The sequence below is a fragment of the Urocitellus parryii genome, chromosome 9 (genome assembly GCF_045843805.1).
Source record: "Urocitellus parryii isolate mUroPar1 chromosome 9, mUroPar1.hap1, whole genome shotgun sequence".
NCBI lineage: Eukaryota > Metazoa > Chordata > Mammalia > Rodentia > Sciuridae > Urocitellus > Urocitellus parryii.
This window is the reverse complement of record NC_135539.1, coordinates 19,626,260-19,650,074: the sequence shown is the minus strand read 5'-3', so window position 1 is coordinate 19,650,074 and position 23,815 is coordinate 19,626,260. Positions and strand designations below refer to the sequence as shown.

The window sequence follows — 23,815 nt, the reverse complement described above, 5'->3', positions numbered from 1 at the left end:
TCATGAAACCTTGTTGTTATGTCTGTAGCACAACCTGTTTTAATATTTTGGCCTCTTGGTACAGAAGACCAGACCTCTAGATTTGCAAGATTGAAATAACACAATAATCTGCCATCAACTTCTGAGCACCATTTCCTTTCATTCTAATTGAGTCTTAATACTAATGAGTGAGGAAATAATAGAGCACTAGCTCACAGCAAGCCTTTGTGGATGGTGTCTAAGGATTAAAGTTGCTTTTCTGCTATGTTTCAGGTGGTAATGGAATGAAGGGTTGCCTGTCCTGTAGGTAATTGTTGTAGGTCTTTATATTTTTAACTGAAAAAATATATAAATCTGTATAGTTCTGTACTGAATGAAATTTGGGTTGAATTTAAGTTCTCTTCTGAGGAAGATGGCTAGGTTCATTTGGTCACTTTTTGTCTTCTTGTCTTATCTAGCTACATTGAGAAGTTTACTGACTTTCTGCGGCTCTTTGTAAGTGTTCACCTGAGAAGAATCGAGTCCTACTCCCAGTTCCCGGTGGTAGAGTTTTTGACGCTTTTGTTCAAGTACACGTTTCATCAGGTAAAGCACCAACGTGGCCTTTCTTTGTTCCTTCACAGTGTTTACTCTGTGTGCTCTGTACCAATAAACTAACGCCTTAGTCTTTACAGCAGCCTGTGAGGATGGCACTGCTGTTACAGCTCCACTTTACACACATAGAGACCGAGGCACAGGAGTAAGTGTGCTCAGGTCATACAGGCAGCGAGCGGTAGAACCAGGGTTTGGACACACAGAGTCTGTGCTCTTTACCACTGTTATGTTAGGGAAGCAGAGTACAGAAAAAGTCTCAAATTAGGGACTTTAATTCCATTCTGTAACTGTCACCAAAATTCCACAGATTATATATGGTGAAGCTCTGAGTTACAAGTTTGTGTGGTATCGAGTTTTTTTTCCTGTTCAATAAATATATTTGAGCTCCCATTATATTTTAGGAGCTAGGCATATAAACTTCACTAGCCGCCTTTGCTTTCAATCAGTTGGTAGCCAAATGACCCAGGTTTTACACACACACACACACACACACACACACACACACACACACACAGTTTTAAAAATTTTATTGAAGTATAATTTTACAAACCCTGGAATTCACTCTTTATGATTTGACACTTCATTGAACTGATAGTCACGTAATTGTTTCCACAGTCTAGATTTAACGTTTCTGTCACACCTTGTCCCTTTGCTTATTTGTGGGTATGTTTAAAACAAATAAGCTTTCATATAGAGCATTACACAATACAGAAAAATACATAAATCGTGTACAGCTTGATGAATTTTCTCCAAATGAACATGTCCATGGAATTACCACCCAAGTCAGGAATAGAACTTCACCAGCACCCCCAGAAATTCCCTCACGACCTTTCCCTGAATCACTCTCCCTCCCTTCTACTTAGAAGTAGCATGGTTCTGGCCTGGATACCACAGGTCAGTTGTGTCTGGTTTAGAATTTCTCTGAAAAGCATATAATGTATGTTTGGTATTTTTTTTGTCCGGCATCTGTTTTGTTTTGTTTTTTTAATATTTATTTCATAGTTGGACACAATACCTTTATTTCATTCAATTATTTTTTACGTGGTGCTGAGGATTGAACCCAGGGTCCCACGCGTGGGAGACGAGCACTCTACTGCTGAGCCACACCCCCAGCCCCTGGCATCTGTTTTTTTTTGGGGTGGTGGTACTGGTGATTGAACCCAAGGGTGCTCTATCACTAAGCCATGTCCCCATCTTTTTTTTTTTTTAAATATTTACTTTTTAGTTATAGATGGACACAATATCTTTATTTTTATGCTGAGGATCGAAGGCAAACGCTCTACCTCTAAGCCAAATTCCAGCCCCCCAGCCCTTTTTATTTTTTATTTTTTTGGTAGCAGGGTTTTAATTCAGGGACATTTGACTGCTGAGCCCCATCCCCAGCCCTATTTTGTATTTTATTTAGAGACAGGGTCTCACTGAGTTGCTTAGTTAGTGCCTTATTTTTGCTGAGCCTGGCTTTGAACTCATGATTCTCCTCCTGTCTCAGCCTCCCAAGCTGCTGGGATTATAGACATGCACCACTGCACCCAGCTGTTTTTTATTTTGAGACAGGATTTTGCTAATGCTGAGACTGGCCTTGACCTTGCCATCTTCCTGCCTCTGCCTCCCAAGTTGCTAGAATTTAGGCACGTGCCACTGTGCTTGGCTTTCTCTGGCTTTTCTTTTTTGCCCCCGTTCGAAATTTTGCATGTGAGCTTCCTCCATGTTGCTTGTAGCAGAGGTTTGTTCTTGCTCATTGTGTTGTGGTAAGCCATTGTCTGAAAATCCATTCCACTGCTGATTTGGCTGCTTCTGGTTCTGGATAATTATGAATCCTGCTGCAGTGAGCACTCTTGAATTTGCTTTTTGATGCACATGGGTAGCTCTTTCTGTTTGTGTATACCAGGGATGAGACTGCTGGGTCAGAGAGGGCGTCTGATTTTAAAGACTTTAAAGAAAAAAACAAGCACTGACACTATGCCTTAATAAGACTAGAAGAGGCAAGGGTCGAGCCTGGGTGGTGTGGGCAATGCGTATGTGATTGGGGACTTGGAGCAAGGGTTAATAGCCAGCCTTTCTCAAAGAGGGACTTGGTATGTAAAAATAAGATTCCCCAGTGGTAAGGGTGACCCTTTCCTGGGAGCAGGGCAAGGGCTAGGGCACAGGTGGCAGGGCAGAGGAGGACCCAAGCTTGAGGATGTGTGGAGGGGGGGGGGTCATTGTGCAGAGCAGGGAGGAGGCCACCTGCTTACAGGCCTGGTGGGAGGGCAGCAGAAGAGGTGACCACGAGATGATGGGTGGGGGCCGTGGGAGGAGCAATGGAGATGGAGAAGCTGTTTGAGAAAGATTCAGAGAAATCTTAAAGGGACAAGGAAAAATGGATTTGAGAGAAGTTTGAGTGAGTGTCAGATAGATTCTGTATGAGTGAAAATAAAAGATAAGGAGTCAGGTCTGAAATCATAAAGGAAGGGCTGCTTTGGGACAGAGGGATGAAAATGTCTTGAAATTCCCTCCCCTGCCAGATGCAGAGGAAAGCTGGAGACTGCCCCAGGGCTGGGCTGGGCCTCAGTGAGGAGCACTGGCCCAGCCTGGGCAAGGTCCTGGGGATTGTCCCCCCCCCCCAATTAAAAAACAAAGACTTTTCAGGTGTGCACATCTTACTTGTCCTTCTTCATACGTGAACCCCAGAAGTTCTATGTTCCAACTCTGGTTATTTCTATGGGTCTGTGTCTTGGATGAGCCATTTTAGTTTCTTACCTTAGATTTCAGTTTCTGCTCCCAATGAGGTGGGTTAGGAATTTCTTTCTTTCTCAAATTAATGGAATTTTAGTACTGGAAAATATATTTTGAAAGAAGAGCAATTAGACAAAGGATGATGCTGATGTCTTCAGCCATTTCTTCTTTTCCATTCCTTTCCCTGCATTTTTCTTCAATCTGTACTTCCTGCCACCAGTTCCTGCAGCACCTCTCTCCCGGCTCAGGGCTTCCACCTGACTGTCCGACTGCTGAGCCTCCCGAGCCTTCTGTGCGAGCCCCTGCTCCTGGGCCTGCAGCTCCTGCCGCTGCGCCTTCACTCTGCCCCTTCTTGCTAAAGCCGTGCCTGAGGTGGTGTGGCTTGGGGGACAGATTCTGGACAGGGAGCTGATCCTCATGCTGGTTCTGATTGTGTTGCTTAGTTGTCTTGTCATCTTGGCTGGGTGACTTGACTTATGAAACTTGGCTTCTTTGGTATATGGGGAGGGGGGGTGACACAAGCCACTTTCCAAGGTTACTGTGAAGATCAGATAGAGCAGCGCAAATGAGAACAGAGGCTGTAAACTCCCTGGAAGACAAGATGTGGTGTCGTTCATTTCTAGAGAAACCTGTTAGGATTCTCAATGATCAGGAGCCCTAGAATCTGAAAAGTGAATCTGAGTGTAGGTACCTTCTAAAATGCCCCTGTGAGAGTTAGGAAACTGGGTGACTCCAGAAGTGGCGTCCGGCTATCCTCGTAAGACCTTCCTGACTGGATCCACAGATACGATCAAAGGCCACATCCTGGCCAGCCTGTGTGCAGCGCCAGGCTCCCAGTGGGGCCTCCAGGTGCAGATGTGAATGGCAGCGTTTCTGGCTGTACAGGGGTATGCCTCCACCCCTGCCCCCTCAGGGTAGTGAGTCCCCAGTTCAAAGGCACAGAAGGTGACACGTGTAACTGTAAAGTGCTTAATGCAGCCATCAAGGTGTAATTATATGGTGGCTTTTCCCAAAAGCACTTCTCCATGCATCTGATCAGTCATTTTCTTTAGAGGGTGGATATTTTCAAACAAAGGAAGGATGATTGGGTGACTGACTGATTTAAGGGAAGTTCAGCAAGTGATAGCAGGACAAGACGTATCTTCTGGATGTGCAAGTCTTAGGGCCTGTCTCCTGACTCCCCACGTTATTTCCACGTCTTTCTTATTGTTTTTCTCGATTATTCTCCTGGTTCACTTCATGTCATAGACATACTGGCTTTTACCAAGTAAGAAGTAGAGGCAGGACATGGGTCATTGAGGTTGGTCCTGTCAGCTCCTGACTGATCTTAGCAGCATAGTCCCAGGGATGCTTTTCAGGTTGTGAAGTTGGCATCTATGGTCAATTGTGATTTCGGACGATACGTAGGACGCCGTGGCTACCTACCACCAATGTTAGTTATTCTTGGCACATTCCTTCTGTGCCCTTGTAAACTTTTGAATTTCCTCGTGGCTCAGATCCAAGAAGGTAAATGTATTCTTTCTTTCCATATCTGATCCTGTCCCCAAATATGTGGTTCATGAGGCAAGACATTAGCAAAACCAGATAAAGGACTCTTGTGGACCAGCATTTGGGGGTCACAGGTTGAACCTGAATGTGTGTGGTAAAGATTAGCTATTGGAGAGAATGGTCCCTGGATTTTTCATGAAAGAGAATCTCAGGGCTCTTAGTAAAGTTAACAGTGTAGCAGTCCGGGCACTAGGACCCTGCAGTTGCTCTACTCTTGTTCCTTTTTGTCTTATCAAAACCTAGTTTGAGGTTGCTGCCAGCCTGTTGACACCCTTGCTTTTGCAAATGGCATGTGCCTTGGGGGGTAACACTTAACAGCTCCTTTTCAATCTGTTATATAAGAAGACTTTCGAGTAGTACTTTCCTTATATTCAAATGTGTAAACCTGTCACCTTTGAAGCCACTTTTACTTTTGGTTTTGTAATGGTTTGTAGCAGAAAAAGCATTGACTCTAGCACTGGGCACTGGGCACTCGGTTTGTCCTGCATAGCATCTCCCTAATGATGTGTTCCACCGCACCCTTGTCTTGTTAAGTTCCCTAGGGGTCAATGGTGAAGACACCAAAAGCCCCCAGTGATGGTTACAAGGAAATAGAGGGAGTCTGTCTGTGCCTATGTTGTGCCCTTTTGGTGGAAGTAAACCCTGGTGAGTGTGTTTCTAAGCAATAGTTGCATTAAGTAATTTCATTATCTGGATTTCTTTTGTACCATAGCCTACTCATGAAGGTTACTTCTCTTGTTTGGATATCTGGACACTCTTTTTGGACTATCTGACAAGTAAAATTAAAAGTCGTCTGGGAGACAAGGAAGCAGTTCTCAACAGGTAAACCCCAGAAACACTGATCAATAGAAACAGTCATTTTTGCCAGTTATTCTCATGGACTATAGGGGCAGCCATTTCTCTGGACCTCTTTAGTGAAATTTGACCCATGTGAGCTGTTCAGAAGTAATGCCATTGAGTGTTTTCTTCATTTTTTTTTTCTTTTAAAGATCTTGTTTTTTTAAAAACTTTTTTTCTAATTAAAAAAGTAATTGTGTTATTAATTTTTTAGATATGACAATTGTATGTTCTCTTTAAAGGCTTTTGTTTTAGAGATATAAACAAAAATATATTGAATGAAATGATATGACCTCTGAAATTTGCTTTAAATAACCCACTGAGGGTAGAAGGGAAATACTTTGTTACATTAAAAAAAAACAGGATTGGTTATGTGTTGATAACTGAAGTTGAAGTTAGTTGATAGAAACTTGGGGTTCATTGTATTCTTAACTCCTTTTTATGTGCTAACAAATTTCCTAAACATACTGGTTGTGTGGCGCATGTCTGTAATTCTAGTGACTTGGGAGGCTAAGGCAGGAGGATAGTAAGTTTGAATCCAGCCTCCACAACTTTGTGAGTCCCTGCTATAAGGAGGCAGAATGCTTACAGGCATAATGTTCCTGGATTCAATTCCCAGTTCCACAAAAAAGAAAAAGAACAAAATGTCCTAAATAAATTAATAAATATGTTATGGAGGGCTGGGGTTGTAACTCATTGGTAGAGCACTTGCCTAGTACGTGTGAGGCACTGGGTTTGATCCTCAGCACCACATAAAAATAAATAAATAAATAAAATAAATAAAATAAAAGGTATTGTATCCATCTCTACAAAAAAATAATGTCATGGAAAAAAATGTTCTTTTTTCCCCCCTTTTTTTCTTTTTTTGCCTCTTGTTGTTTTGTTTTTAGTGGGGATTGAACCCAGGGGCACTTTACCACTAAGTCACATCCCCAGTCCTTTTCATTTTTTATTTTGAGACAGGGTTTCACTAAGTTGCTTGGCCTCAGTAAATTGCTAAACTGGCCTTGAACTACTGCCTCAGCCTCCTGAGTCTCTGGGATTACAGGCATGAGCCACTGCGCTTGGGTCCTACGCATACTTATTTGTTTTTAATGTATTTTTTTAAAAACAGGAAAAGATGAAAAACATAAGGGAGATATTTATCCATAATCCTTCACTCCACAGTAATTGTGTAATTTTTATTGCATTTTTTTTAAACACAGAAAATAGGGAAAGGTTGCCCCTGCCCCATTTCTTGCTTGCAAGCAGCGTGTTTCTTGTACGGTGTAGTGCCACGGAGTGGGGAGAAGACGAGGGGAAGTTAGGAGTTCAGCATGCTGGAAAATGGCAAGGTCTACGTGTAGGTCCACATGTAGTAGAATGGCTACTTAGCAGAAATAGACACATGACATTTGGGCTGTTCCGGTGGAGTGGCTGTATTCCAGTCACATCCTCAACAGGCAGGCTGGAGGGAGGCAGAGAATTCTGTTTTTATCATCAGTCTGGTTCTTAGGTTTCTAGTGCACGCATGTAAGGATCCTGGGAGGGACTGTTGGTGATCTCATCCCAGGGACTTTCTCACACTAGAGCGTCTCAGGTTCTGTCCAGGTTAGTCCTAGCTCTTGTGTCTTTGCACAGTATTAATAAGAGAAGTTTCAGAGCAGGTAGTCAATATGTGTGAAACTGACCAGCGGCTGAGGGAGGTTCTGCACTGTGATGTCATGCTTGGGAATTCTGGCTTTGTAGTGTCTTTCTTTCTTTCTTTTTAAAGAAATTTTATTTCAATTCTGATTTGTTTTATATGATAATAAAATGCAATTAAATTCATATTACACAAATATAGCACAATTTCTCATGTCTCTGGTTGTACACAAAGTAGAGTCCCACCATTCATGTTTTCATACACATGTACTTGGGATGATGATGTCTGTCTCATTCCACCCTCTTTCCTACCCCCATGCCCTCTCCCCTCCTCTCCCTCCCCTTTGCCCTGTCTAAAGTTCTTCTATTCCTCTCACACTGTCCCCTTCCCTCCTTGTAAAAAAGGGGACAGTGATGGTTGTTTTTCAGACATTTAATGAATGTTGTTTAAAAGAGTGTTGTAAGTGCTGAGTACATGGGACCTGTGGGTGGTGGTAGCATTAGTGGATACCCTCCTCAGTCATGTGCCCCGTGGAGGGAGGCTGATGGGAAAAACTCCACCTGGGTAGAGAGGCTGGATTGGATCATTCTAAGTAAAACAGAGAATCTCCTTCTACCAAAATATCTTTCTCACACACTGATCAGACATATCTTTTGGTTCTAGGATTGTTCCAGATTTTTCTGTTCAGTGATTGGTATTTCTTCATATCCCTCAGGCTTGTTGAGAGATAAGCAGAAAGAGGGATTAATATGAAAATGCTTTTTTAAAAATAATACAATTTGGAGGTGTGACGAATATGGTTCTGTTGAGAAAGCATATGCTAGCAGATTAGTAACATTAAACATGTAGATGAGGGCTGGGGTTTTAGCTCAGTTGGTAGAGCGCTCGCCTCACACGTGTGAGGCACTGGGTTTGATCCTCAGCACCACATAAAAATAAAGGTATTGTGTCCATCTACTACAAAAAATATTTAAAAAAACATGTAGATGAGTATTATAGGTAAGTGAGTATTACTTTGTGCAGGTTGTTGTACCTAGAGATGGAGCAGTGAGACAGTTTAAATTCTTTTTCTGCTCTGTGATTGCCATGTTCTATTGGTCAAATTTTATGTGCTCATCTCATTTCCAAGATGGACATACTAATGTCTTATATTTTTACATTTTGTTTTTAATGTGGTGCTGGGGAGTCTCACACATGCCAGGCAAGCATCCTACCACTCTACTACTGAGGTGCATATCTAGGCCACTCACATAACTCTTGAAGAATGGTTAGTATTCAGATAAATCACATACATAAAACACTTGGCACTGTGTCTTGATATATTAGGCACCGAATAAGTGGTCTCATCGATGATGATAGCAGCATGTAATGGAAATGTTACTGCCAGTCAACAGTAATCCCTGGAGAGGCTGAGGGCCTTTATCCCGTGCAGATGTTGACCTGGCTGCCTAGGTACCTGTTACCTGATGATATCACAGGTGATCGAGTTGCTGGCTAGCCACTTCAGACACTAGAAATTTTTTCATTGATTGTTTGATTATACTAAAAGAGGTTTGTTTTTTTTTTCCCCTTCCCCAGATACACACACAATATTTTTATAACACCTTTTTTTTTTTTTAAATGCCTTTTGAAAATGAATAAGGGAAAATCCCTCAAAGCTGGTCTGGATTTATGTTGTTCAGTAGTAACCACCATCTGGGAACTGCCTCTTCTGTCACACACCCCCTCGTGGGTTAAGGTGGTAGACTGTGAAGAAGAGCATATTGGGCAGTCCACTGTGGTGCACAAAACATTTGAACTTTGCTTATGTCACCCTTACATTGTACGTTTGTACAAGTGTATGCTCCATAGCTTTTAATTGAAAGCTTGAAAGTTGGTGATCACTGCTCCATGTTACGAGAGCCCCAGTTTATCAGAGGTGTGCTGTTTTTGTTGGAGCAGCTGATAAAGAACATTGGCTACTGGTGATCACATTTATTTTAACTGAGAGCTTGCAAACATGGTCAAATGTTTTTTAACTGATAAAATAATGTGGGGATGCTTTTGGAATCACATTTGTGGCTTAAGCCAGAATTTCAGAAGCAACTAATCTTCCAGGAAGTTTTTTTTTTGTGTGTGTCTTAAATGGGAAACGTAGGTGTGGTTAAGTCACAGAGACAGCACTTAGTTCCTGTCCCTTGTGGTTTAAGGTTTTGCATCATTCATCACAACAAAGTGGTAGGCATTGTAAGCTACAAATTTAGAAGCACAAATGTACATAGGTTTATTTTTGATTCTAGGAGCTTGGAGATTGGAGCTTTGCGTGTTTCTTACTCAGAATGCACAAGAGTGTCTTGATCAGAGCTGTGGGGACTTGAGAGAACTGGGTTCCAGTGTTAATGGGATGAACGTTCCGCTGAGCAAAGTTGCTTTTGGAGTGATGGTCCTGATTGCCATTGTGAGCTGTCCTATGTAGAAAGGTGTGGGTTTCAGGCTCCCTTTCCTCATTTGTACTTGGGGGATGGTCGCACCTTCACAGGCTCCTGAGAAAACAGGCCGAGCCAATGCATGTGAAGTGTGTGAGCGGTTGGTCCTCACAAAATGGTGATGCTTCTCTTCCCTGTTTTCTCTCCCCCCTTTCTTTACGGTCACTAATGTGAAGGGAGGCACCTGTGTAGAAACTTATTTTTACAAGAAGATGAGGAAACCTGCGTGTGTGAAGCAACCTAAAGTATTTGAGTCATGTCCTGTGAACCTCTCTGTCATAAGAATAATGGCAAGAGCTGGCCACGACCAGCACAGGGATTCTGGGTAACATGAGATTTCCCTGTAAACAAATGTGGATGAGAAAGACTGCTGCTCTCTTTTTGGAGTGGATTATTCAGCTTCATAGAGGAAGTGCCATTTCCACATGTTACATTGATGTACTTAATAACATAGTGCAGAGGAGAGTTAGACCTGTGGCCTTCTAGCTCCTGCTAGGAGAAATTATTTTGTTATTTTATTTTCAGTTAGGAGAAATTAATGCCCCAGATTGCTCTAGATAGCAAAAGATGGGATCTTTGTTATTTTATTGAGTTGAAAAAGCTATCCAGGATCATGCTTCTATCTTTCACCATTTCTGACTCGGAGTTTTGTTTATTACCTATGTGCTTATTCATTTCTTTGTTTGTGTGTTTATTCATTATACATTTATTAGGCAACTACTTTACCATAATAACGATACATTTTGTTTAACTTCCAGAACTTTGTGAGGTATATAGGGTTTTTATCCATAGTGTATATAAGCATTCAATGCTTTTATTGGCTTTATCCATCAGATTTTAATGTTGCGTATCATTGTTATTTGATTTACAGTATTTTCTAATTTCTCTTGATATGTCTTCTTTCCAAATATTTGGGGATTTTCCTTGTATCTTTTTGTTACTCTCTTCTAGTTCAGTCTTAGTATGGTCTGTAAACATAGTTCTTTTAAATTTGTTAAAGATTGTTTTATGACCCAGTCTTCATGCACCTGAAAAAAAAGATGTGTATTTCTGCTATTCTTGAATGTTCTATAAATATCAGGTCAGGTTGGTTGATAGAATCAAACACATCTTCTTTATCCTACTCGTTCTATCACTTAGAAGTGGATTCTGCCAGTGTAATTGTGGATTTGCTTATGTTTCCTATTAGTTCTATTAGTTTTTGCTTCTATTTTTTTTGAGACACTGATGTTAGTTGTATGCACATTAGTTTTCCTCAACATATCTATTAGTGCTTTTAAAAATATATATATATATTTTTAGTTGTAGTTGGACACAATACCTTTATTTTGTTTATTTATTTTTATGTGGTGCTGAGGATCGAATCCAGGGCCTCCCACGTGCTAGACGAGCGCTCTACCACTGAGCCACAACCCCAGCCCTCTATTAGTGTTTGATTATAACTCTCTATATATGGGTATATTTTAGTGGTTGCTCTGGGTCTTTATATATTCTCTTAATGTGAAAAATTAACATTTTATATCCATGTTATAGAGAAATCTTACCACCATAGAGATTCTTTTTACCCTCCCTTCTTTACTTTGTGGTTGTCATGTTTTTTGTGACTATGAGCTTTGAAAACCCAATCAGAGAATGTTACAAGTTTTGCTTTTATTCATCACCCATCTTTTAAAGATCTTACCAGCAGAGAAATAGTCTTCTCAGATTTACCCAGACATTTGGCCACTCTTGCTTTTTGTTCCAAGTTTTTCTTTCTTTTTTTTTTCTTTTTTAGATTTATCTTTTAGTTGTTGTTGAACACAATACCTTTACTTTATTTTTATGTGGTGCTGAGGATCGAACCCAGGGCCTCGTACGTGTTAGGCGAGCGCTCTACCACTGAGCCACAACCCCAGTCCCCCCCACCCCCATACTACTCTGCTTGGGCTGCCATAACAAAAGGCATAACAGGTTGTGTGGCTTAAACAGTGGAAGTTTATTTTCTCACAGTTCTGGGGGCTGGAAGCTCAAAGGTAAAGGTGCCAGTGGTTGATTTGTGGTTAGAACTGTCTTGATGGCTTGCAGAAGACTGCTTTCTTGTTATGTGTTCATGTGGCCTTTCTTTTCTGTGCATGTGTGGGAAAAGAGACCTCTCTTGTGTCTCTTATGAGGGCATCAGTCCTCATAAGAGGATGAAGATCCTACCCTCTCATTCCACTTAACCGTTATTGCGTCTTTGTAAGCCCTGACTCCAAATATAGTCACACTGGGGGGTACTTTTAGTGCTTCAACTTGTGAATTGGGGGTGTGGAGGAACACAGTTCTGCACAACACCTTCCATTCAAAGAACCTCATGTTATAATAGTGCATTAAAGTCATTGATAGTCCCAGCATTTGTGACATCTTGATATGGGCATCTTTGATTGGTTGTCTTTCACTTGGGAAATGGTCAGTGTCTGCTTTTCTTTGTTTACCAAGTGATTTGCTGGGTCCTTTTGCCTGTGTTTTTTTTTTTTTTTTTTTTTACCAGTTTTACGTGTAGAAACAGCCTTCCTATCCACAGTTGCCCTGTGGTCAGTGATGAATGCTGGATGATGCTGCATCACAACCCTGACTTAGGAATGATGGGTGGCAAAGGCTTTCCTAGAAGTCTCAGTGAGGTCATTGACAGCCTTTATATTCTGCAAGGGAACCTGGGAAATGTGTCTTTCAGGTGACCTCTGTGCCCATTGTTCTCTTACTTACGAAGACAAAGACGGGGATAATGGGAAGAGGGCACAAAACTCTCATCCCCGCCCCTGTCCCTGTGCCTGGTCCAACTTTGTCAGATACCTTGGGAGATAAATGAGTAGACTTCACAGAAGGGTGACGTCAAAAGCGGTACCTGCAGCACAGTTGCTGGTAGTTTTCTAAGTGATTTTTTAAGTGATGAGGTTTTCTTTTCTTTTTCCTTTTTGGCGCTAGAGTTGCCAACTGCTAGTAAGGATTTGAGGTCTAATTTACAGTTCTCTTTTCCATACAGAGTCTCTGAATTCCCTTTTAGTTCAGAAAGACTGTTTATGGATGATGTAAACAGAATTTACCTGTTCTCTTGTCTGCCCTCTTGTCTAAAGATTTTCTTTCTGTGAAATTTTTTTGGTCTGACACAGCAATTTATAGCATGAAATTTCTATTAACTTTATGAATTTATAAAATGGAACGAAAAGCTCTAAGTCTAAGTGTTTGATCTTACCTTTCTAAAGTCTTCTGAAGTGGGATTTGGACTCTGGGGTGGTTGCCCCCAGGTGTTGCCAATTTTATTAATGGTTTTTCTTGCTGGCATTTTTCCTGGCCATCTTCACTTGCTGGTCTAGGACCAATGCTTGTTAGGTTGTGAAGTCATTTGCACACAGTGGCAGTCACTGTTGGGGTGGATGGGCTGAGGCTCTGTGTTAAGACATGAGCGGCTGTGCACATCAGACTCTGAAGTGTGACATTCCAGGAGGATCTGTAAGGGCTGGAGGTGGGCTCTGCAGAGTCTCATCTCCTGGGTTGCAGCTTTTAGACTAGGTGGATTGTATTTGGTTTGAATTTTGGTTGTCTTCTTGTTCCTGGACTCAATCTGGATTAGATTGGGTGATATATGAGGGCACTCTGAGGAAAACAGAAAGCACACATACAGAATTATTTTAACAGAGAGTTGAGTGTAGGAGATTGGTTTAGTAGGTTTTAGAAGACCAGAGAAACACAAAGGGAACATTGAGCTGTGCAGTTAGAAACTACAGGAAGCAGCTCCACCCCTACAGCTAGGGGCTCGAAGAAAGGAGATGGGGGTTTATCACAATCAGAGGGATGGGCCCCCAGGAGCCAGGACTCTGAATCTAGCTGCCTTCAGAGGAGGGCCCCCCAACCCCGAGGAGGTAGGCTCATTCCTTTGAGGAGCAGGTGCAGTCCACTTCTGGTAGCTCTGAGGGCCAGCAGGTTGGTTCTGGAAGTGTGGAATGAAGGTGGAAATGGGAACTGATTGCTGCTGCCAGGTGACCATTGCTGGAGCAGTATTGCCGTGACAGCAAGCCCACAGGAAGAATGGTGTCTCCTCATCCCTTCTTCTGCTTTCCTGTCCTCCTCAAAAGTGTTCCTTTTGGTAGAGCCTAACAGGCCCAGGAGATATGTGCTTTGCACAGCCTAAGTCCTTGAGTCACAAAGTATGGTGAGTAGATTAGTATTGCTGTTTGCTTTACGAGTGGGAGCAGTCTTTTAACTAGTCTCTGAAGCATTTCAGGACAGGCAAGCATTTAGGCAATGATTTGTTTTTGAAAATGAGTTGTTTGTTGACTCATGTGGTAGCAATGTTGTTCTCTGCGTTAGGTTCTTATCAAATGGAAAGTATCCAAACCTAGGGATCCAAAGACACAGACCAGACTGTCAGGATTTCCCCAGGCCTTTCTCATTGCTGCTTTTAGTTTCTGAGTCTTCTTAAAATTGACTCAAGGTTAGGTTTTGGAGTTGTGTGGAACAGGTTCAAAGTCCACTGGTGGTTTATGTATAGAGGGAACATGGGATTTTGAGTCCAAAGTGGCTAGCTTTGTGACCTCAGGCAATTTATTTTACTTTTGTTAACTTTGGTTTCCTCATCAGAAAAGTATGGATGATACAGACACCTTTCCCAGCTGTTAAAGCATTGAATTATTATTTAATTGATTTTTATATATAATGTCTATAATCTCCAGGATAATTGCTAAAAAAAGAAATCCCTCAGGAACATGTAAGTAAAAGAAATGACAAAGTATTTAAAATGATATACTAGAAAATATCTATTTAATGGGAAAAAAGGAAATAATGAAAGAACTGAGGAACTTAAGGGAAGATGCATTTCTTCCATTTTGCTACTTAAGTCTTAGCAATTACATTAAATGTAATGGATTAAATTCTCCAGTTAAAAGGCAGAGATTGCACACAGGTTGAAAGTGAAAAAATGAAAAATATATTCCATGCAAACAATAAACAAAAGAGCTGGGCTAGTTGTACAAGTATCAGACATGATAAATGTTAAGCACCCAAAGAAGGACATTATGTAATAATTAAAAGAGTTGATACATCAGGAAGATATTTGGTGCCTATTTACATAGTTAAGTAAGCAATACCTCTGTTCCTGTTCCACTCTCCATGCCTTTGCTGACCCATAAGCCAAGCATTGGGGATTCAGTTTATTTAGATGCTTCTTGTGTGTGGTAGCCCAGTGGATACCATTCCCGTCATAATGCAGGAAGCCTTTTTGAATTCCTGGAATAAAGCTCCCTTTTCACCTGATGTTGAGTTTCCCCCTCCCACATAGGTACGAAGATGCCCTGGTCCTCTTGCTCACAGAGGTGTTGAATCGAATCCAGTTCAGATACAACCAGGCCCAGTTAGAGGAGTTGGATGATGAGACTCTGGATGATGATGTAAGTGACGTGCCTTAATTGACCCTTGATATTGTCATGTGTATGGAGACTTGGAGCCTCTAACCCTCTCCTCTGGAGAATTCTTAAACCAGAGTACTATCACCGATTGAATTTGAAACTTCAAAATACATTTGAAATTCTTTTATCTCCTACTGGTCTCTTGGCTCATTGAGTATAAAAATTGCTGTACAGGCCACCTGTTTGGACCAGACATGCAAGTAGAGAAACAGGTGTGTAGTGAAAAGCGGTTTAGTGCGAACTCTTACTTCCCTTGCCTTGCTCCCCCCACTCTGCTCTCTATCCCCAGTGACAGAGAATATTTGAGCAGAGATTGATGGAAATAATTTAAGAGATATTTAAATGATGAGGCTAGAATGAAAAGAAGTCTGTTTTGAGTATATGTTGTATGGCTGATTTTGTTTTCATTTTGTTTTGTTTTGCAGTTCTGGGGATGGAACCCAGGGCCTTGAGCATGCTAGGCAAGTGCTCTACCACTGAGCTACTTCCCCAGCTTAAGTTTATATCTTTTTGATATAATCTTGAATGTATTGATGCTGGTGTGTTCAACATTGATAAGGAAAATGTCCTCCTCTCTCTTAACCACCAGGCACTTTAAAATTTTCAAGTAATTGCTATCATTCTTGAAATTAGAGTGATGGTGGTGTGGTGATAGCCACATTTGGGTTGGGAGGAAGAACAAGAACGCTGTGCTTGGAACCAGGTGGCCTGAATTTGAATCCCTGCAGCTTTGGGCATGGAACAGATGGAGGGTCTGGGAATCAAGTTTCTCTGAGCCATAATTTATGCTTATCACCCCAAAGGGGAGTGACTTGCCTTACTGACTTGTGTTGACAATTACATGTGGCAACATATATGGCAGGGCTGGTTGAGTGCAGGAGACACAGAAGGTGCATGGTAAACTTGGGTTTCCTTTCTTAGTAACTGATTTAGGCTACTGCTTCTTAACCTTTAGCTTGGATGAGAATCACTGGGCCAGCTTCTTTAAAATAGAGTGATTTTGGAGGTCTGGGTAGGGGCCAGAGAGTTTGCATTGCTCACAGGCCCTTGGGATGGAATGCCCATCTATGGGCCACACCTTGAGTGACACTGAGGTCGTCAGTATGTTCAGATACATGGTAATGGACTGTCTCAGAAGGTGAAGTGACCAACTGATTCCTACAGATGGAACCATGTAAAGGGCTCTCAGACATTTCACAAGTGGCTCTTAGGTATCTGCACTCCTGTGATCATAGGGAAAGGTAGGTTATTCTGTGTAGATCATTTACCTTCTGAGAAAACAGCTTGTTATGAAATTAACATAACAATTTTTGTTGGATTAAATAATAATTCTAACTTGGCCTTTTAAAATACCTGGTTCCATTATTGATTATTTCTTCAGAATTTTGATTGAGAGTGAATTTGAGGCAAAAGGGAGATTGGCAAGGAAGATGGCGAGGTTCTTCCTGTCTGGGAGAACTGATTTCCTTTGTTTCCCCACAGCAGCAGACAGAGTGGCAGCGGTACTTACGCCAGAGCTTGGAGGTAGTGGCCAAAGTGATGGAGCTCCTTCCCACACACGCCTTCTCAACCCTGGTAACTCACGAGGGAGGGGACGAAGCATCCTCTTACTTTCCTACACCTGTAGCCTAGCTTGCTTGCTTTCTTCCTTTCCTTTCCCTCCCTCCCTTCCTTCCTTCCTTCCTTCCTTCCTTCCTTCCTTCCTTCCTTCCTTCCTTCCTTCCTTCCTTTCTTTCTTTCTTTCCTTTTCTTTTCTTTCTTTCCTTTTCTTTCTTTCCTTTCCTTTCCTTTTCTTTTCTTTCTTTCTTTCTTTCTTTCTTTTTTCTTTTACTTATCTGTCTGCCTTAATCTCCTCTTTAAAACAAACAAAATACACACACAGAATAACTCCCATAACCAACTCTCAAATTTTACAAATGTTAACAATTTTGCAAACTATTTTAAACTAACTTTTAGAAGCCTTGTTTAGTCTTGGATAGAACACAAATTTTACTCTTGTCTTAATACCTTCATTGAAGTTTGAAGGTAGTTGGGCCACTCAGAGGAGGTGTTATTTTTTTAAAGTGATGTTACTGAAAAGCTAGACTCTGTAGAGCTTACTATGGGCTAATTGCTAGCACTTTCTGCCTGTGTTTGTTTACTGGTGTCTTTAGTCATAAGGACACATTGCATGCACCGAGTCGTGCTTGCTATTTGAAGAGATGTCATTAAATTCATCTCTTCTTCAAAGGCAAGAACTTCCTGGTTCAGCTTTTGCATATACAGCCCGGCTGTATTGTGTCTTTTTATGGAAAGAGCCATTTTACCGTGCTGTCTGCCCCTCTTAGGCACATACAAGGGGCACATAAAAGTCTTTGTTGTTATCTTGATGGTGAACATAGCAGCTTTGCAAAGAAAGACCCATCCCTGGTTGTCTCCTTGTCCCATTCTAGAAAGGGAAACTGACTTCCAAATAATGTGGCCCATTTTTTCACTTTGCCATGTTCTTTAACAAGGTGTGCCTGATCTCTCTGTCCTTGAGAGGGGAGACATGACCCTGTAGTAGAGCTCTAGAAGGATAGATAGATGATTTAGGGGCTTGATAGTCTATGCTTGGAATGTAATAGCCATGCCCCAGTATCCTTTGCTTTGCTTAAAAACAAAAAACAAACCGAGATATTGTTTTCTTTCTTACTCTATTACTTGGTGGTTTTGGCCATAGGAATTGTTGGCATGGCGGGTGTCTGAGGTGGGGGCGCCTTCTCATCTCAGCTGCATGTGACTGGTCCTGGAGAAAAGTCTTTTATCCTGTCCCTCTGGCTACAGGCACTTAATGTTTTAATGTTAAAATTTTATTAAACTGTGCATTTTATTTTGTTTTTTAAAACTTTGTTTCTTTGTTTTCAGTTCCCAGTTCTTCAGGACAATTTAGAAGTGTATTTGGGATTACAGCAGTTTGTAGTTACTTCAGAGTCAGGTAAGCAGGTTTTTATTTTCTAATGTAATCAGACATTTAAAAAATTGCACCAGTGTTGAATTCCCACTGCCCCTGCTGTCATGTGTGACTTCCCCACTGTGGCCCCTCCTCTCCCCAATTCCCCCTGCTTCTAAACAGAGAACGCTTATAAAAACTCATGATAGTGAAGCTGTGGGGAGGTAATGATAAGTTCATGACATTGTAATCCAAAGAAGCATGTGGAAAAGAAGCTAATCTGGAGCGGAGATAAGACTTACCAAAAATCCCCAGAATATTTCCTTATGTCCTTTAAAATAACAAATAGGGTGAAAAGAAAATGGCCTTGGACTTCCCCGAGATGTGCTCCTTCTCTGGTTTGTAGAATCAAGAGACAGGAGCAAGTCAGAGCAGGCAGGGTCATGGTGGAGGTGACGGCGAGCTCAGCAGCTCTCCTGCTGCAGTGGCCTGGAGGTGCTCCTGTGAGCCTGCTGGGAAGACTCTGGGCCACTGTTTAGAGTCCTCACCCGCTTGGGATGTAGACTGAGCACTTGTTGTCACTTGGCTGTTATATTAATAGCCTCCATTTGTTGCGCACTCCTTAGGCGCCAAGCACTGGTATTAGATGTCTCTCGGCTGTCCTGGAGGTGTCTATGCTGTTACTCGGTGCCTGTGTTTACAGAAGAGGACACTGATGTTCACAGACATCATTGACCCAGAGTCTCATAGCTGGTTAATGCTAGTCCAAGGTGATACAATGGGGAGCCATAAAACATTGACATGCTGGGTGTTCCTTTTTGCCAGCTACAAACACCAGTGACTTTAAGTCCCACGTGCCATCCCCAACCCCTGTCGTGTGTGTCTTGACACCATTTCATACCCCTCTCCCTCCTACGTGGCATTTTCTTATAGGAGTTACCCCTGGCCCTGGCCTGGCCTGCAGCCTGCCTCTCTGTAGTGTCACTGTTGTTCAGTGGCACCAAGCTCCCTGGACAGCAGCCATCTCCTGGGTTATTTGTGGCAGAGCCTCCAGGGGAGGCTTTTTCTGAGGCTGCCCTTCCTGATGGCCTGTGGTGGCTTGTTTCCATGATTATATTAGCTTCTCAATGACCCAGTGGGCCCAGGAGGTTGATGGGACTCTGCATTCCCCAGGGCCAGGCGCAGCTTTGTGGATGGAGTAACAGCAGTGTACACATAACTCTGAAAGGGCACTTTTCAAAACAAGCATTCCTATAAAACATACTTGCAACTTATGAAAATCATTTGACTTTGTATAAATGCTGTAGATGTTTCCAGAATCCATTCTTGGAACTAATGTACCCAGGTGTTCTTTTCCTCAGGACTATTATTCAAATTAGCATGTACTCTGGACCCTAAAGACATTCTTGATATGTTGAAAAAATTAACATGTACCCCTACCCCATTGACCCGTGAGTTTCCCATTCAATGTTATTGTTGACTTTTTTACATTATAGAGTCTGTCTTGAAGTGAAAATCTGCAGTGAGACTTAAATCCTTTTTCTGAGACAACTGATAACTGAAGAGTTTCCCATTCTAGAAAGATAATCTGATTTATTTTCCTCCTAAATCAAATATCATCTACCTGCTCTTGTTGCAGCCCATTTACTGGCAATTTCACAGAGCACTTGGTTCTTCCAGGTCGTTCATAAATCTCATTCTCACCATGATCCTTGGTGCATACTCTAGTGCAAAACCTCTCAGGCTAGAGAAACACTTATTTCCTGTTTTAAAATGAGCTTTCTTATCCATGACGAAGCATTCTCCCATGTCTTAGTGGTTCAAAAGCCAAGTTTCCAGGGCAGAGGCTATTAAAAAATTGAAACTGTTGAGTACAGAGTGTTCCTGGTTCCCAGGCCACTTACTCCCTCAGATAACTGCCTTGCCTCTCGGCAGAGACCGTGTGCTCTTCTCCCCTGTCAGGGGCAGGCCCGCGCCTTCCATTTGCATTTACCCTGTACCTAGCCCTTATTCTTGGGTTCCTGGAACTTGTGTGGGTGAGAGTCAGCCACAGTTTTTGCCCTCTTCTGGTACTGTGATCTTTGTGGTGTTATTACCAGAGTGAAAGCTGTGGGGTGTCACCCAGCTCACCCTTGGATCCCATTAGAGCATCTGATTGAGAAGGTCAGCTGCGCTCGCTGTTGCCCAACGACTGCTGACCCTCTTGCTTCCACCATAAAGACCAGGGCAAAACATGTTGTGTGGATGTGGCCATCACTTGCTGTGTGCCTGTGCTCTTGCAGGTCGTCCTCTGTTCTGTCTTTCCTACAGTGTGTGGGTTATAGAACCTTCTCATTGGTTCTTCTCTTTATATCCATTGTGCATTTGACCTCTGCTGGTCCTCCTCACTGAGACAGTATTTCAGCTGAGCGACCCTTTAACTTTTTTGGTCAGCCATACAGGCTCTTGCCAAAGAGATTGCGTCATCTGCGATACGTAAGATTTCAACTTATTTTCTTTGTTCTACTTGGGTTCATTTAATATTTGTTTGTTCTCTCAGGGTGGAATTCCTCCAGTGCTGATTCTCATACCTCTACCCTCCCTCACCTTCCCCAAATGAGAACATTGTGCTGTGCTTAACTTGAAGACCCCCCCCCCCCCTTCCCCGGCAGTGACTGCCAAGGAGTGTTCTGGAAGCACATTTTATACACTTGCAGATGACTTTGTTTATGGGAGATGGGATATTTAAATGTGTCTGCGTAAGTCTGCAGAGCAGAATTCTCATCTGGAGGTTCCACTTCACACATGTTCTGTGCTTTTGGAGGTGGCAGTCTTAAGTCGTAGCCAAAGAGCAGAAAACGTGGGTAGGTGTGAGCAGCTTTCACATCCCCCTCAGCTTAGTTGGTGCTTTGTGTGATTTTAGTTGGGGGGAGACGGTAGGTTTCTAGGCTGGGGAATTGATTTGGGGTACGTCCTGCTTGTGTGTTTGCCTTGGAGATGAAACCAAAAAGAACCTGCAATTCTCAAGAACGGGAACCATAGAGGGCACATATGTATTAATTGAATTCTGTGGAATGCAGTTGTTTTTTTTTTTTTTTAAAGAGAGAGAGAGAATTTTTTAATATTTATTTTTTAGTTTTCGGTGGACACAACATCTTTATTTGTATGTGGTGCTGAGGATGGAACCCAGCGCCTCGCGCATGTCAGGCGAGTGCGCTACCGCTTGAGCCACATCCCCAGTCCTGGAATGCAGTTTTGTTCAGTCAGAAATGGCCCAATCTCCCAATTTTGTGAGGTTTAACCTAGTAGTTTGCACACACAGCACTGCCAGGCCCTTCCATTTCAGGCACTGTGCTTCTCTGGTCAGGACAGCCAGGGTTCTCAGAGGAGGGTAGCACCGGAAAAGGAAGGGACCCAAGAATGCGTTCCAACCCAAAGGGGGTTTGGAAGGTCAGCCTGTCTTCCCATCGTGTGTTAGCAGGCTGTGACTAGATGAGTGGCCTACGGAGTGGGTGGGACCAGAGATGAGAAGGAAGAGTGATGGGGAGTCATTTTCCCTGTGTTTTGACCAAATTGTCCAAAGATGGAGGTCTCCCTCAGGATACTGAACTCCCTAGTGCTCAGGTGAGGTGTCTGAGGGAGACTAGGCCAAGAGAGGAAGGGGAAATGCTGGAGCAAGGGGCAGCGGGGACGGGCTTGGGCAGCAAACCCTGAAGTGCTCGGGGCTGCATTCAGGGGCAGGCTGAATTTAGGGTGGGCTGTTGGTTTGTTTTTTAAAAGAAACAGTGTGTTTCCTTTATATGTTTAAATACTTCAAGACCTGGATCTTAGGTATCCCTAAGGGTCGGAGTGTGCAGTACAGGGAGGAAGAGGAGACCAGCCAGTGGCCTCGAAGAGGAGGACGAGTTCGAGCAGGAGGGTGCAGGCTACTGGCGCCAAGTCCGAGGCCTTCCTGCGCTGCGCCTGGAACACCACCTGGCCGCACCTCTTCCTGCCCCTGCCCCATTCCAGGGGGTCCTTTTTTCTTTTGTCATGGAGCAGTGATGCTTTAGTGAGCACTGGAGGGGCACACCTTCAGGAGCAAAATGGTGGCAGGCCACCATGAGGATCTAGCTTTTTTTTTTTTTTTTTAGTTGATTTTATTTTTTAAATACATGACAGTGGAATGCATTACAATTCTTATTACACATATAAAACACAATTTTTCATGTTTCTGGTTGTATATAAAGTATGTTCACACCAATTCATGTCTTCATACATGTATTTTGGATGGAAAGCAGTATGGAGATTCCTTGGAAATCTGGAAATGGAACCACCATTTGACCCAGCTATCCCACTCTTCGGTCTATACCCAAAGGACTTAAAAGCAGCATACTGCAGGGACACAGCCACATGAATGTTTATAGCAGCACAATTCACAATAGCTAAACTGTGGAGCCAACCTAGGTGTCCTTCAGTGGATAAATAGATTAAAAAAAAAAAGTGGTATATATACACAATGGAATATTAGTAATAAAAGAGAATAAAATCATGGCATTTGCAGGTAAATGGATGCAGTTGGAGAAGATAGTGCTAAGTGAAATTAGACAATCCCAAAAAAACAAATGCCGAATGTTTGCTCTGATATAAGGAGGCTGACTCATAGTGGGGTAGGGAGGGGGAGCACAGAGGAATAGTCAAACTGTAGATAGGGGTGGGAGGGGAAGGTAGGGGCAGGGGCTTAGCAAGGGTGGTGGACTGTGATGGACATCATTATGCAGGTTGTCTTTTTCATTAGAGTTTAAATCTCACAGAACCCTAAGGTTTGGTCAGAAGGAGCAGCAGGCTTTAGAAGTTGGCCCTGGGAGTTGGTTGCACTTATACCTTGGCATTCAGAAGGTGTGCAGTTGTGGCACTTTTGTTATCTTGACAGTTAGGGCCGTCTCACTCTGGCTCACGAAGGCAGTGTTCCCTCATGACCAGAATCCGCGCCGTGGGCTGTCTGCCTGGCCCTCCCCTGCTCTGGCTGGCAGAGCCATTGCTCTCTGAGCTGCCAACCCAGCATCCCCGTGGAGCTGCCGACAGGCTGGGGATGCTGTTTTCTGCACCAGGGCGCTGTCCCATTCCTGTGGAGCAGAGGAGGAGGAAGTGGGGAATTGGGGGCAGGTCAGAGCTGATTTTTGTCACTGCTTCTCCTTGTAATGCCCTTCCTTGACTTTTTCCTTCTTTCATTCTGTTCCTTGGGCTGTGGCCTGCTGTGACAACACCCTAGCCAAAGTGTCCCCTTCTCAGGCTTGTCTTCCTTTGATGGCTATCACAGGCACCCCTGCTGGCCTCATCACTTGGAAGTTCGTGTAGAGTCCGGGGCATCGCTGCCGCTGCAATCACCAGTTTCTGTGTATGTGTCTGTGTCTGTGTCTGTGTCTCTCTCTCGCTGGCTTCCTCTGAGTAGGTGTTCATCTTTAAATAACAGACGGCCACCAAAATACTCATACACTTATGGTCACTCACTAGCACAAGGTGCTATGCTGGTTGCGGGGGCGTGGCCCTTCACCACGGGGGTCTTCATGGCTGGTAGGTGGTCGCAGAGTTCCTGGGGAAGAGGGTTGGTGACAGGTAAAACCCTGGGATGGCTGAGGAGGGAGCAGATCTGAAAAGAGAGCTGTGGGCGCTCAGGGGCGGGGCTGGGAGCTCACTGATACTGCCTCCGCCTCTCCTTAGCCTGCGTCCTTACTGTTCTCTGCTTTGTGGACATAGTGAGGAG

General features: G+C 43.0%; 1 protein-coding gene across 2 annotated transcripts in view; it reads left to right on the top strand.

Moving 5' to 3' along the window:
• Xpo6 (exportin 6) overlaps positions 1 to 23,815 on the top strand; it is a 105,993-nt gene that overhangs the window by 57,277 nt on the left and 24,901 nt on the right. The window contains exons 8-12 of one of the 2 annotated variants that reach the window (XM_026392070.2): positions 438 to 564; positions 5,549 to 5,658; positions 15,056 to 15,164; positions 16,668 to 16,757; positions 18,069 to 18,138. In XM_026392070.2, coding sequence (XP_026247855.2) covers positions 438 to 564; positions 5,549 to 5,658; positions 15,056 to 15,164; positions 16,668 to 16,757; positions 18,069 to 18,138 — 506 coding nt within the window. Of the gene's footprint in view, positions 1 to 437; positions 565 to 5,548; positions 5,659 to 15,055; positions 15,165 to 16,664; positions 16,758 to 18,068; positions 18,139 to 23,815 lie in introns of both variants that reach the window. The other variant, XM_026392069.2, reaches the window with a different exon arrangement.